This window comes from Piliocolobus tephrosceles, chromosome 1, assembly GCF_002776525.5.
Source record: "Piliocolobus tephrosceles isolate RC106 chromosome 1, ASM277652v3, whole genome shotgun sequence".
In the NCBI taxonomy this organism is placed as follows: domain Eukaryota; kingdom Metazoa; phylum Chordata; class Mammalia; order Primates; family Cercopithecidae; genus Piliocolobus; species Piliocolobus tephrosceles.
The window spans coordinates 189054238-189067644 of NC_045434.1; the positions used below are offsets into that span (position 1 = coordinate 189054238).

At 49.4% G+C, this 13407-nt stretch overlaps 1 protein-coding gene across 1 annotated transcript in view; it reads left to right on the forward strand.

Annotated features, from left to right (window-relative positions):
* CSMD2 (CUB and Sushi multiple domains 2) overlaps nucleotides 1-13407 on the forward strand; it is a 655333-nt gene that overhangs the window by 544842 nt on the left and 97084 nt on the right. The window contains exons 33-40 of the mRNA XM_023232269.1: nucleotides 99-194; nucleotides 1387-1590; nucleotides 1998-2122; nucleotides 3176-3272; nucleotides 4363-4467; nucleotides 8526-8644; nucleotides 9168-9237; nucleotides 11521-11637. Of these exons, the coding sequence (XP_023088037.1) occupies nucleotides 99-194; nucleotides 1387-1590; nucleotides 1998-2122; nucleotides 3176-3272; nucleotides 4363-4467; nucleotides 8526-8644; nucleotides 9168-9237; nucleotides 11521-11637 (933 nt within the window). The remainder of the gene's footprint in view (nucleotides 1-98; nucleotides 195-1386; nucleotides 1591-1997; nucleotides 2123-3175; nucleotides 3273-4362; nucleotides 4468-8525; nucleotides 8645-9167; nucleotides 9238-11520; nucleotides 11638-13407) is intronic.

The window sequence follows — 13407 nt, forward strand, 5'->3', positions numbered from 1 at the left end:
AGGAATTGCTGCATAAAATCCTTCCTGGCCTAGATTTTATCTTCTGGACCCACCTGCTGGACTCACTGTTCTCTCCTCCTTGTCCCTTATCTCGGCAGGAGAATCATTGCCCTTGGCCACCTCCAATCAAGTTCTCATTAAGTTCAGTGCCAAAGGCCTTGCACCAGCCAGAGGCTTCCACTTTGTCTACCAAGGTATGGACGACATGGACGCCGGAGGTAGGAGGGTGATCTCGGTTCTTAAGGGACTCATGATCGAAGGAACAGGGATCTTTGACCTCTAGTCTCAGGGTGTTTGGGGGCAGTTACTAGTTTGTAGGGCAATTCCCTGAAATTCAGTTAAATTTTATACATTCACTTACTCAGCAGATATTTCTTAGACAAGTTCTGTGTTAAATGAGGAAGGAAATCAGACAAGGGAAGCTAATTTTTTCCCCTTCCCCACCCCACCCATTGTCTGGCATGGTCCAGATGGCACTGAAGAGACCAACCCAGGCATCTTACCTAGACACCCCTGGAGCTTGGTTTTGTCTGCCGGGCACAGTAAAGGTGCGGGGAAAACACAGGCTTTGAAGTGCCCTGGACAGGGATTTGAATCCCACCTCCCCACCTTGGAGCTAGGCTCCAGCTACGCCAGGCCTCAGAGCCTGTTTGCTCACCTTTAAGAAGAGGGCAATTGCAATGCCTCACTGATAGGATGCAAAGAGGCTTCGGGAAGTAGCTGGTACCAACCCGCCAGTCGGTGTTAGTTCCCTTCCTTACAGGCCCAGAAAGGCAGTTTGGAGCACCCTGGCTTTCACCCCCGGGCCCCAACCTCCACGTGCCCAGATTCTAAGCATGGTCCTGTTCATTCGACTCTGCCCAAGATGAGCTGTGTTTCTCTGCAGGGGTGATCCTGCCACAGGGGAGGCCATCCCGGGCCCATCAGCCATTGTGGGCGGCAGGAGGGAGAGAAGACTGGGGTCATGGAGGGCTGGGCCCCAGGCAGGATCTTAAGGCACATGGAGAAAACAGGACAGAGGCAGGGTGAAGGCCCTGAGAAGGTGGAGGAGGAAGGCCCATTCTCCTTGCTAGGCAAAGTGGGACCCTGTTGAGTGAGGGGCGTCATTGGGAAGGCAAAGAACAAAACTGGGCCTAAGGTCTGTGGGAGGTCCACGGCTCTACCTCCCGTGCTTTCCAGGAGCTGTGCTGTAGCACTGTGTGTCCAACTATGCTTCAGTATAACAGGCATCTTCCTAGTTAGCCCTCAAGCCCTTCCCTACGGGAGAGCTTCCAGAGCCTCCCAGGGTTTCATCCAGACGGTCTTTGTTCCAGACCCGTTGTATGTCTGTCCCTGGGCCAGTTTCTAGGGGGTGAGTCCTCCCCTCAGTGCCCTTGTCCCCCGCAGCGGTTCCCCGAACCAGCGCCACGCAGTGCAGCTCTGTGCCGGAACCCCGCTATGGCAAGAGGCTGGGCAATGACTTCTCGGTGGGGGCCATCGTCCGCTTCGAATGCAACTCCGGCTATGCCCTGCAGGGGTCGCCAGAGATCGAGTGCCTCCCTGTGCCTGGGGCCTTGGCCCAGTGGAATGTCTCAGCGCCCACGTGCCTGGGTGAGTAACCAGGACCGGGTGTTGGGGGTGCGGGGGGCGACACGTAGTCCTTTCCCTCTAGGGGAAGCAGTCAGCCCCAGCGATGCCCCACAGCACACAGCGGCCGCTTACCCCCGCATGGCTGAGGTCGGGTGTTCCAGTCAGCTCCAGTCCCTGGCGCTGTGGGCTGTGTGGAAGACAGCCGGGGTACTGGGGACGGGGCACACGTGGAGAGAGGAGCGGAGCCCAGGGCCCCGAAGAGAGTTGCATGGGGAGAGGCCATGGAGAAGGCAGGACTGGGGACATTAGGGAGACGCTCCCATGGGGAGGAGGACAAACAGAGGCTGGGGGCCCTGAGGGAGGAGTCTGCTTGGGGAGGCTCCCACGGGAGGCCACATAGCCTCTGACCCGACGGCCTCTCTTCCCAGTGCCCTGTGGAGGCAACCTCACAGAGCGCAGGGGCACCATCCTGTCCCCTGGCTTCCCAGAGCCATACCTCAATAGCCTCAACTGTGTGTGGAAGATCGTGGTCCCCGAAGGCGCTGGCATCCAGGTAGGGGCAAGGAGGCGCCTCTGTCGGGCAGGTGGCCCTCTGCTCACAGGTAACTGCTCACAGGTGGCCGACAACAGATGCTGGCTGGTGCTAAGGCCTGAGTCAGGGTAAGCCAGGAAGAGACATATCAGCCCTGTACCTGGCCCTGTGGCTAAGGAGGCTCAGTCCAAATGTGGAGATGTGGCCCCCAAGCAGAAAACACAGCAGGTTCCAGACCCCAAGAGCTTCAGGGGCATGTGGTGGGAGTTGGGTAATCCAGGAAGGAGGAGAGGTGGACATTGCCTGGCCCTGGCCAGGAGGGGAGGCTGAAAGAAGGAATGGGCCTGGAGCTGGAATCTGAAGTGTAGGAAGGATTCATAGAAGTTGTTTCTCAAATGGCTAAAGATTATCTTAAGATTTTGAGGGTTAGAAGGGGAGGCAGTGCTGATGAGAGGAAAGAGCCAAGCACCCAGCACAGCTGAAGCAAGAGAATCCCCAGGCACACACCTAGGGAACCTCGCACAGCCTGAGCTGTAGAAGCTGAACTGGGGGCATAACTGGTACCCAGGGGTAAGAGCCAGGCAGAGGGAGTCCCCAGCATTGGTGCCAAGGCATGGAAGAGGGTCAGGAGCCTGCAAGGCCAACGGAGAGGCAGCCAACTGGGACTCCAGCAGACAGATCCGGGTAGGAGTGGGTTATGGGCTCATTGCTGCAGGACATCTGATGCAATCAAGGCAGGAAAGTGGGGAAACCCAAGGAATGTTCCAGAGATGAAGAGACAGTCAGTGAGACTCTCTTCCCACTTCCTGGAATTTCTTTTCCCCATTCTCTACTTTACAAAATATCCCACTGTCTTCTAATCAATTTTTTCCACATCTGTCTTCCCCACTGGACAACGAGCTCCTTGGATTTGGGGCTGCATCTTACTTTTATTGGAAGGGACTAGCATAGTGTTAGGCCCAGAGTAGATTCTCAACAAATTGAATTAACTATGGGAAGGGCAGAAAGGGAAAGCAGAGAAGGAGGGAGGGACGCAGACTGCCTAACCAACAATTCAATCCTCTGCCTTCCCAGATCCAAGTCATCAGTTTTGTCACAGAGCAGAACTGGGACTCCCTGGAAGTATTTGATGGTGCAGATAACACTGTAACCATGCTGGGGAGTTTCTCAGGTAAGCTGGGTTTCCAGGGACTTCAGTTTGGAGGGTGGTGCTAGAACTTCTCATCATGAACATTACTATTATCATTATTATTATTGAGATATAATTTATATTCCATGAAATTCACCATTTTCAAGTGGACACAGCAGTGGTATTCAGTAGATTCAAAAGGTCCTACAACCATCACTACTATCTAGTCCCAGAACATTTTGACCACCCCAAAATAAACCAGGTACCCATTTGCACTCCCCTCCCTAGCCCACAGCTAACCTCTAGTAACCAGCAATCTACTTTCTATCTCTATGCACTTGTCTATTCTGGGCATTTCATATAAATGGAAGCCTTCTGTGTTTGGCTTCTTTCACTTAACATAATGTTTCCAAAGTTCACCAAGTCACAGTATGGTTCAGCACGTCATTGTAAGGACAGAGCATATTTTGTGTGTCCGTTCATCAGTCAATGGCTTGTTTCCACTTGTGTGCTGTTATGAATAATGCTCATGCACAAGTCTTGGTGTGAACACATGTTGTCACTTCTCTTGAGTATACACCTAGGAGTGGAATTGCTGGGTCATGGGGAAACTCTATGTTTAACTTTTGGAGGAACTTCCTGTTTTCCAAAGTGGCAACACCATTTTGCCATTCTAGTGATGGAATTCTGAGTGTGGTGGATAGCTGTGCCCAGCGGCCAGGGCAATTATCTGAATCTTTTAGGCCCAGAACTCTAGATAGCCAGGAGATAAAGAGGAGTCACATGCTCCAGATAAACTGTCCACACTGCAGGACTGCCCAGAGAATAATACAGGTCAGAGCTTTCCTGAAGATGGCTAAGAGGAGACCCAACTTATACCTCACCCTCCTGTGGGCATATGGTTCTGCCACTGCTCATTTTACAGGAAGCAGGTTAGAGTTTCCCCTCCCTCAGCCATTGGACACCTATCCCTCTGAGGAGTGCTAATTTGTCATTTAGTGAGTTTCATAACTGGGGACATCTGGGGGCCTTGGGAGCAGAATGTCAGCAGGTAGCAAAATCCAGAAGAATGGGGAGGAATGCAAGGGCCTGGAGGAGCCAAACTTAAATGACCCCTGGTGTCCTTTCCCAGGAACAACTGTGCCTGCCCTTCTGAACAGCACCTCCAACCAGCTCTACCTTCATTTCTACTCGGATATCAGCGTATCTGCCGCTGGCTTCCACTTGGAGTACAAAAGTAAGAATCCGGGGTCTTGGCTGGTACAGGGTTCAGGGTGGGACCTAGCAGGTACTGAGCCCCTTCTGAGCAAGGGTTATATTGGAGCTGCATATTGTCCATCCCACGTAAGCCTTCCCACAAGCCTAGGTGAGGATGCTAAAGCATGGAGAAGGTCTGAAACCTCCTCAAGGCTGAGTTCTCGTCCAAGTGTCTGTTACTCAAAAACCTGTATGCCTGCTCAGTATCTACGCCAGGTATGGAAAGGGGACTTGCATTGGCCAAGGTCCCAGTATATAATTGGGATGTAAGAAAATTGTGCCTTCCTCCCCCAGTTCTAAAACCTGGCCTCTCTAACCCCTAGTTCTGTGATGCGATTATTTTTGAAGTTCCGCCTCTCATTGGATACCTCACTCATCTTCTACCAGATTTCTCACTGCAGGCTCAAACCCTTATATCCTGGCTTCTGACATCCCTAAGTGGTCACTGCTAAATACTCTTCACAGAAAAAGATTTGTAGATGTGCCTTCTGGGGATCAAAGAAAGAGGTTTCTAGGGAAATTGCTTGCATACTGGGACTGCCTGCCCCACCTCCTTTCTCCACTGGGTACAGGGAAGAATAGGTAGGCAGCAGCATTTTTTACACTTTTATTCAGCATATACTTATTGAGCATTTACAACATGCCAGGCACTGTGCTGGGATTGGGAACAATTAAGATGGGTCAGTCAAAGTCCACTAGAGAGAGGTAGATACAGAGAGGTGCATGACAGCATAACAGGTGCTCTCTTGGATGACTCTAGATGGTAGAGAAGTGGTTCAAGGGAGAGAATGGTTGTGGGCAGGTGAAGATGCAAATGTCATGAAGAAACATTGAGCACCTGCAATGTGCCACGCCCTGTGTTAGGTCTCCACAGAACAAAGGTGAATAAGACAAGGCCCCTGCCTTCAAAAGCACAAAATCTAGAGGGAGAGATGGACATGGACACAGTCATTTTAGTGAAACCTGAGGTGCTAAGAAAGTACAAAAGAAAGGAGCTAAAGCTAGGCCTTGCAGAAGCGGATGCCTGAGTTAGGTTTGCAATGGGAAGAGAAAAATGTAGGAAGGCATGGTTGGCTTGACCATCTGTGACAGCATGGGCCTGTGCAGAAAGAAGGCCCACTTGGTGCTAGATGCCTGATTGAGTCAGAACTATGTGTTACACACATACCCACCTGGGTCTGTGAAACAAATGAACTTCATCCACCTGCTTCGGAAAGAATTACATAGATCCCAGGATGCTCGTCACCTGAAAGAACTGAAGCATGCACCTGGAAAAAATAAAAAAGACCCAGCCCAAGACAGCTAGAAGCAGACCCTGCAGAGGGTAGGACAGGGACCTCTGAGACTCCTCCCAGCAGATATGTAAGGCTTCACTCCCCTGGTGCAGTGAAATATCCTGGGTTTCTTGACTAAATCACATTTTTTTCCTTTTACCCCTTCTTCTCTGTTCTCTCCAGTTTTGTTTCTCTATCCAATATTTTGAGTTCTTAAATGTTCCCTAGAATCCTCTCTGTTCTTTCTTCTTCCAAAGACACATTTTCTTCCTAAATCACTTTACCATTCTACTGCTTCATTCCCAGGAAAAAATCCACCTCTTCTCAATTTTATTTGTGCAAGAGGAGTGGCAGTTTTCTCAGTAGCTGACATTTCATGTGTTGTCCCCTCATCATGGGAAGAGCTAGGGAGAAACAGAGCTTCCCACTGTATTTGGAGACTGGAATTCCTAGGAGCCAGGGCCCTGTAGTTATACTTTATTTTGTAGGATAATCTACAAAGAGCTCACAGACGATAGAGAATTAACTGCTATTGTAGAGGCAAATGGTTTTGAAGGGTACTGAAAAGTCACATCCACTGCTATGATTCATAATTAATGTTTATTTAATTTAAATGGAAATGGAGCAATATGCTTTCAAAAGTAATAAATTACATATGATAAAAAAAATTTTCCTTTGCTGTAAGCATGGCTTAAATAAAATGAATCTGTGCAGCATAAGATAGCATGGACTTTTCACTATCTCCCTCCATTTTTCTCTTCAGCCTCACCTTTCTCCCATTCCATTTTTCTTCCTACCACGCTTCTTTGTTCTCATTCAGCTTTTCTGTCCATCACTGGACAGTAAGTAGGTCTTTCCAATAAGTCAGTCTCCTTAGTTGCGACCACTGCACTAAATAGTGAGTTTTGTTCTACTTGGAGTATGGAGAGGAAGGGGGAGAAATAGACAAGATGACAAATGAATCACTTGAAACTCAGTTTGATGATTTTTTTTTTTTTTTTTTTTTTTGAGGCGGAGTCTTGCTCTGTCGCCCGGACTGGAGTGCAGTGGCCGGATCTCAGCTCACTGCAAGCTCCGCCTCCCGGGTTTACGCCATTCTCCTGCCTCAGCCTCCCGAGTAGCTGAGACTACAGGCGCCCGCCACCTCGCCCAGCTAGTTTTTGTATTTTTAGTAGAGACGGGGTTTCACCGTGTTAGCCAGGATGGTCTCGATCTCCTGACCTCGTGATCCGCCCGTCTCGGCCTCCCAAAGTGCTGGGATTACAGGCTTGAGCCACCGCGCCCAGCCGATTTTTTTAATGCTTGTCCTTGGGGTCTTTTGTCTCAGCTGCTGAGAGTTTTGGACAAGGCTCAGAGAGCTTTCATTTCCAAATATCACACTCACATCTTAAAAGCACATGTGGGACAGGAATTGCCTGCGAAGAGTGTGAAGGAATCTCCACAGTGATAGCAACGTTCTGTGGTTTTGACAGGTGTTTGGGTTACAAAGGTACAGGCATTTGTCAAAACTCAGCACAGGTACACTCAAGATTATGATGTTTACTTGATTATTACCATGTTCACGCACAATTTGTGCATTTTGTTATATGTGAGTTTCCCTCAGAAGGAAAAACAGCACATGTAGTTATCAGAGTCTCATCTCTGAATGTGGCATGAGGACTCATCTGCTGCTGCCTGGCAAGATGGTTTGGTGGCTGGTGGTCTAGGCTGATTGGTCCTTCCCTGTTTCTTTTCCATGAGCCCCTAGCTGCCTGTGGGCACTGGATACACGTGGACTCCTCAGGGAGCCTGTATCCCCCAAGAGAGCCTGCAGAAGGGCCAAGGCTGCCGTCTCCCATACTCTCTGGGCCATGCCACCCAGATACACAGTTCGCCATCCACCCCTTTCTGCCGCCTTGATGAAGAAGACCACTTTAGAGTTTACAGCTACCTCTCCGCCTCCTCATGAGTCTTCTGGCCCTTGCCCCTGGAGAAGTGCCCTCCAAGTCCAGTCCAGCAAGACACAGAAACTTTTTAGTGCATCTGAAGCACCTGCACCTGTACATGGACTCCTGCAAAGCACAGAAGAGGCAGGAAGCCCCCTGTCTGGAAATGCTACACTCCCATTTGCTGTGTGAGAGGCAGCCAGGGAGGGATTCAAATCAGGATGAGGACCATTTTAGGAGGGGAGGCAGGGAGAGCAGGGGACAGGGTCAGACATGGGCTCGTGTGGCCTCAGGTCTTGGCCTCCACTTGGCAGACCTGGGGTCAGACTGGGTTTGGTCTGACTCTAACTGACTCTAACTGAGCCCCTGAACATCGCTGATATGTCCCTCCCTGCTCTCCTTCCTTCTTGATTTTCTTTTCTCTCTCTCTCTCTCTCTGTCTTAGTCCACAGGATCTGTCTTCTTAGGATAAGGAAGACAGAGGGGAGTTAAGAGTAGGAAGCAGGAGGGATGTGGGAGGAGAGCATGCAGAGAAGTCTCCCTAGCTAAGCCCCCTCTGTAAGAGCTCAGTGGGTGGACAGGACAGCTAGCATCCCCTGGGTTCACACCCACCTTCCCCAAGGACCTTTGGTCTGTTGAGCCTCCGTGCCATGTAAATATTCTGTTTTTCTCTGTGTGCTGCAAGGTGAAGACAGTTGGGAAGAACTAGCCTACAAGATGAGAGAAAGCACAAATTAGAGGCACCCCTTCTCCCTGCCGCCAGCATCACCCCAGCCTACCGCCGTGCTGACCTGCTGGGCTAGTCCATTCTCCTTTCCTTCTGTCTCTGTCTTGTCTAGCGGTGGGCCTGAGCAGTTGTCCGGAACCTGCTGTGCCCGGTAATGGGGTGAAGACCGGCGAGCGCTACTTGGTGAATGATGTAGTGTCTTTCCAGTGTGAGCCGGGATATGCCCTCCAGGTACCTCCCCTGACACCCTAGAGCAGGAAACAGGTGTCCCCTGAGATGTGGTTGACCAGCCTTGTACCAGCAGAGCTACAGTCACCAAAGAACAGGGAGCAGCCCCCAGGTCCCCTGGGTACCATTATCCTCTCCTGGAGCTGTTCACGCAAAAGATAAACTCTGCTGACTTTACCAGTTTGGCACAAGCCAACCTCCAATGTGTTCCTGCAAAGTTGGGTTTCATTCGGCTTTAGGGAAATTTAATTTCCCTTTGAAGGCCATCAGGGAATTTAGTAATTAAAGGAATCTCACAAGGAAACCTCTAATAATGAGAATTCTTTAGTAATGGTTGTTAATAATTGTCCTTCCCCAAATTCTTTCTCTCTCTGCCTTACTCCCATCCCACAGTGGATCTGTGTGTCTTTGTGTATCTTGTTCCTTAACATAAGGCCCCTGAACCAGACCCCTGTACAGCCCCTGGTTGTACATACAATTGTGCCCACCGGGACAGCTAGCCCATCCCTGTTCCTGATTCCTCCAGGGCCACGCCCACATCTCCTGCATGCCCGGAACCGTGCGGCGATGGAACTACCCTCCTCCACTCTGTATTGGTAAGAGAGCCTAGACTTTACAATTCATTCCAACCCATTTTCTCTCAGGGATCTTAGCTCAGTAGTGTATCATTGAGTTCAAGTTCAAATCAGAAGAAAGTTTGACACTCTGGATTTGTTCCAAGTCAGTCATTTTAAACTGATGTTTTTATAATCTCTAACTCCTGTTTAACACAGTCATGACTTTTGGAAACCTCTGCCCCACCAAATGAAAAGTTACAGGAGGTCTGCCCGTTTGAAAACATGATGATGACTGTTCTGGCTCCAGTTAATCAATCAGATCCCAGATGAAATTTCTAGGCACTTTGGGCTTCCCCCATAACTTCTTGTGGGACAGACAGACAAATCTAGTAAAGATATGCTGAGGGTGGCTGGGCGCAGTGGCTCATGCCTGTAATCCCAGCACTTTGGGAGGCCGAGTCAGATGGATCACTTGAGGTCAGGGGTTCGAGACCAGCCTGGCCAACATGGTGAAACCCCATCTCTACTAAAAATACAAAAGTTAGGCAGATGTGGTAGCACATACTTGTAATCTTAGCTACTCAGGGGGCTGAGGCAGGAGAATCACTTGAACCCGGGAGGTGGAGCTTGCAGTGAGCCAAGATAGTACCACTGTACTCCAGCCTGGGTGACAAAGCAAAAATCCATCTCAAAAAAAACATAAGAAAAGAAAAAAGAAAAGAAATGCTGAGGGTTACGTGTGCAACAAGGACTTGGCTTCGTCCCTTACCCTGTGCTACAGCAGTGATGAGCAGATCAGTAGACACAAGAAAAGACAGCATCTCCCCTTCAGAAGCTTCTTGTCCATCTAGGCAAGGAAGAAAGGCACGTTTATTTAATATCTATTATATGCTAGGCATGGAGCTTCATATTTCCTCATATCAGCCCTTCAGGGGAGGTACCATTACCCTCAGTGTGCAAACAAGAAATCTCAGTCTTTTAGGATTAAAAAGGAAGTGGCAGAGTCAGGAACGGAAACCTAAGGTTCTCTGGTGCCCAGTCGACTGTGAGGTGCCCTTCAAGGCTGACCTTGGGCACTAGGAAGTACAGGGAGGTAAGGGAGTGACACTCAAGCACGACAGCATTTCTCTTCTGTGGTTTCACCACGGCGTAGGGCATAGGCATCTGTGGAGCAGGTCAGAAATATGAATGGTCAGCCCAAGGCACTTTCCCCCATTAGAGACTACAAAGACCTTGCCATGGAAACCATTCATTTAATGGCAGCTGCTGTTCTTTGGGGGTTTATAACATATGCCAGCCTTGTCCTAAGTAAAATGCAGTCCTTTCTGATGTGACCTCATAACAACCCTGTTAAATAGGTGCTGTCACTAGTTCCATTTTACAGTTGTGGGAAACCAAGTTCTGGAGGGTTTTGAACTTGCCCATGATCCCATCGGAAGTGAAGGTGGGATGGTGACCCAGGCAGTTGAGGCTGGAGCCTACTCTGCACTGTTTTCGGGTCTGTTTGCCAAGCTGCCCTCTCCCCAGAAAGCACTTGCCTGGACCTGCCAATCCCTGTTCTACGATCCTTTCCCTGGGTCTCTAAGACTGGCTAGCCCTTTTCTGTTCACACAACCTTTTCCTGATAAGATGCAAAAGAAAAGAACTGATGTCAACTAAGTAGACTGCAGGAGCACCCCAGCCCTGCATCTTCAGATGACTCTGAACTCACCTTGATTGGCATATCAGATGTCCCTAAGCCCTTGGGGTCACTCAGACAGCCTGATGGTTGGCTCCTGTGAAATACTGATCACAGTCACTTTTCTGAGGATGGGATCGTGGTGAGCCTCCCCTGCCGGCCACCCTGCCCCCTGAAATACATATTTGAGAAGAGCCTGGCATGGTGCTGGGCACAGAGTGGGGACTGGGCCTTCTTTCATCCTTTTTCTGCAGTCTTGGAAGAGTGGATTGGGCAGTGAGGAGAGGGAGATTTGGGGAATAGGGTAAGAAATGATCAGACTTCTTTTGGCACAGAACTTCCTCACTTTTCCTGCACATCCTCACGGGGGAACTGACCTGTGAAGGGCATGTTCAAGGTCAAGGGTCCATAACTTGGGCTTGTGGACTTTCAGGCTGTCCTAGAATGCGCTTCCCTTCCTGAATGTACATACTGAATGTTGCCCATGGGCACAGTCTTTTAAGAAGATTCCTTTGGATTTTCAAGGGGCTTTATGACTCATGAAAGCTTAAAAACTGCTGCTTGAAGGGAGCTTCCAAACATTGGCAGGGCGCTGTACACCCCTTGATGTTGTCCTGACCCTCTGTCTCATCTCATTGTCACAGCACAGTGTGGGGGAACAGTGGAGGAGATGGAGGGGGTGATCCTGAGCCCCGGTTTCCCAGGCAACTACCCCAGTAACATGGACTGCTCCTGGAAAATAGCACTGCCCGTGGGCTTTGGTAAGTCTCTGCAACCCCCAGAGGAGACAGGCTTCATGCCCAGACCCCTGAGCTTAAAACCACTGTCTGCCAAAATCTCTTAGCACAACCTTGGGCCAAGCCTGTTTAGCACTCTGCCTCTCTGTTTTCTCATCTATTGACCTCTTGTGCAATTGTGAAGACCAATTAAGAATGGCAGAGATTAACATACAGGGGGAGAAAAATCTTAGGGGTTGCCGTTATTATTATTTGAGCCATAAACTAAAATCCAGGAATGTGGAATGAGAAATTACTTGGGTTATACCTAACACTGTATCACTTGATATTAAAAATTAAAAATTAATTACTCAGGGATTTTTTTTTAAAAAAAAAAGGGGGGGAAATCTGTCGTACAGAGATTGGACCTCAAGTTGTACTTTTAACTCCAATGTCTGATTTATCATCCTAATTAAATTGAGCCAAATCAATGTGAAATCGAGTTTACATTCTTCTTCATATGCACATTCCAGCTGGCCTAGAGATTGGAAAGGTTGTTTTTTTGTTTGTTTGTTTGTTTGTTTGTTTGTTTGGGGTTATTTTTGTTTTTTGTTTTGTTTTTGGAGCTCGAGTATGCCAGGCATGGGAGGTTGTCAGGGTGTGGAGGACATCAGTGTGGGTACAAAATTTAATTGCTGGTGATCCACGTATTATGCACTGGGAATATCATTTAACCCCAAATGTCTCTGTTGAAGGGACGAGGGCTTTGTCCTTACATGGAACTGATGGGCTGTACACATGGGTCATCTTGCCCCAGCCATTGCCCTGCTTCTAGGAATGAAATGTCCCAAGGGGATTATGCCCGCACAGCCCTGAATGCCAGTCTGTGAGCCCCAGAAATGAAGATCTCCCACTTTACCCTTCATTATTCAGCCTGGAGTGTGATTAGAGATTAGAGAAGGGGCTTTTGGGAAAAAGCAGTCTAACTGGGCTTCTCTAAATCCAGTTGGAGGGGAGGAGAGAGCTTGGTGGCCCTCTGAAAGATGTTCAGTACCATCTTCTGAAGGAAACTGGGTGTGAAGCGATGACACCCTCAGCAGCCTTAGGAGACTCCAGACTTTGAGACATTAAGAGGATCTGGGAGACCCTATACCTCTGCATCCAGTCTTGGGACAGAACCAAGATGATAGAAGGTGGGGAGGGCAACATCCAAAGGCAAACAGAAGTGTGAATGAGGTGGTTTTCCCTGTAAGTCCTTATGTTCAGTCACCATTTTCATCTCTAAGTTCTGGGTGCTAATTCAGGCTTCAGGGAAGAAGCTCCTGCTGGGTCCAGTCGCAGAGGCCCCGGATCCCTTGCTTTCAAGTTAATGTTGGATTCTGCTGAGGTCCCTAACTCGGTACCTGGTCTCAGCTTGTAAAGAGCTGCTGCAGCTACATGCTGCTCCACTAGATGGCGGTCACAGTCCAGTTCTTTCCGCGGAGCTCAAGTCAGAAATTCCGCCATCCTTAAAGAGCCCGTTTGGTGAGCAGGCAGCCCTCAGTGCTCCTGTATAAGGGGACGATGCCTGGGCGGTGGAATGAAAAGTAGAGTCTCCTTAGATAATGTGTACAAAGATGCTCATCACGGGCTAACACGGTGAAACCCCGTCTCTACTAAAAATTAGCTGGGCGTGGTGGCGGGCGCTTGTAGTCCCAGCTACTCGGGAGGCTGAGGCAGGAGAATGGCGTAAACCCGGGAGGCAGAGCTTGCAGTGAGCCGAGATCGTGCCACTGCACTCCAGCCTGGGTGACAGAGCAAGACTCCGTCTCAAAA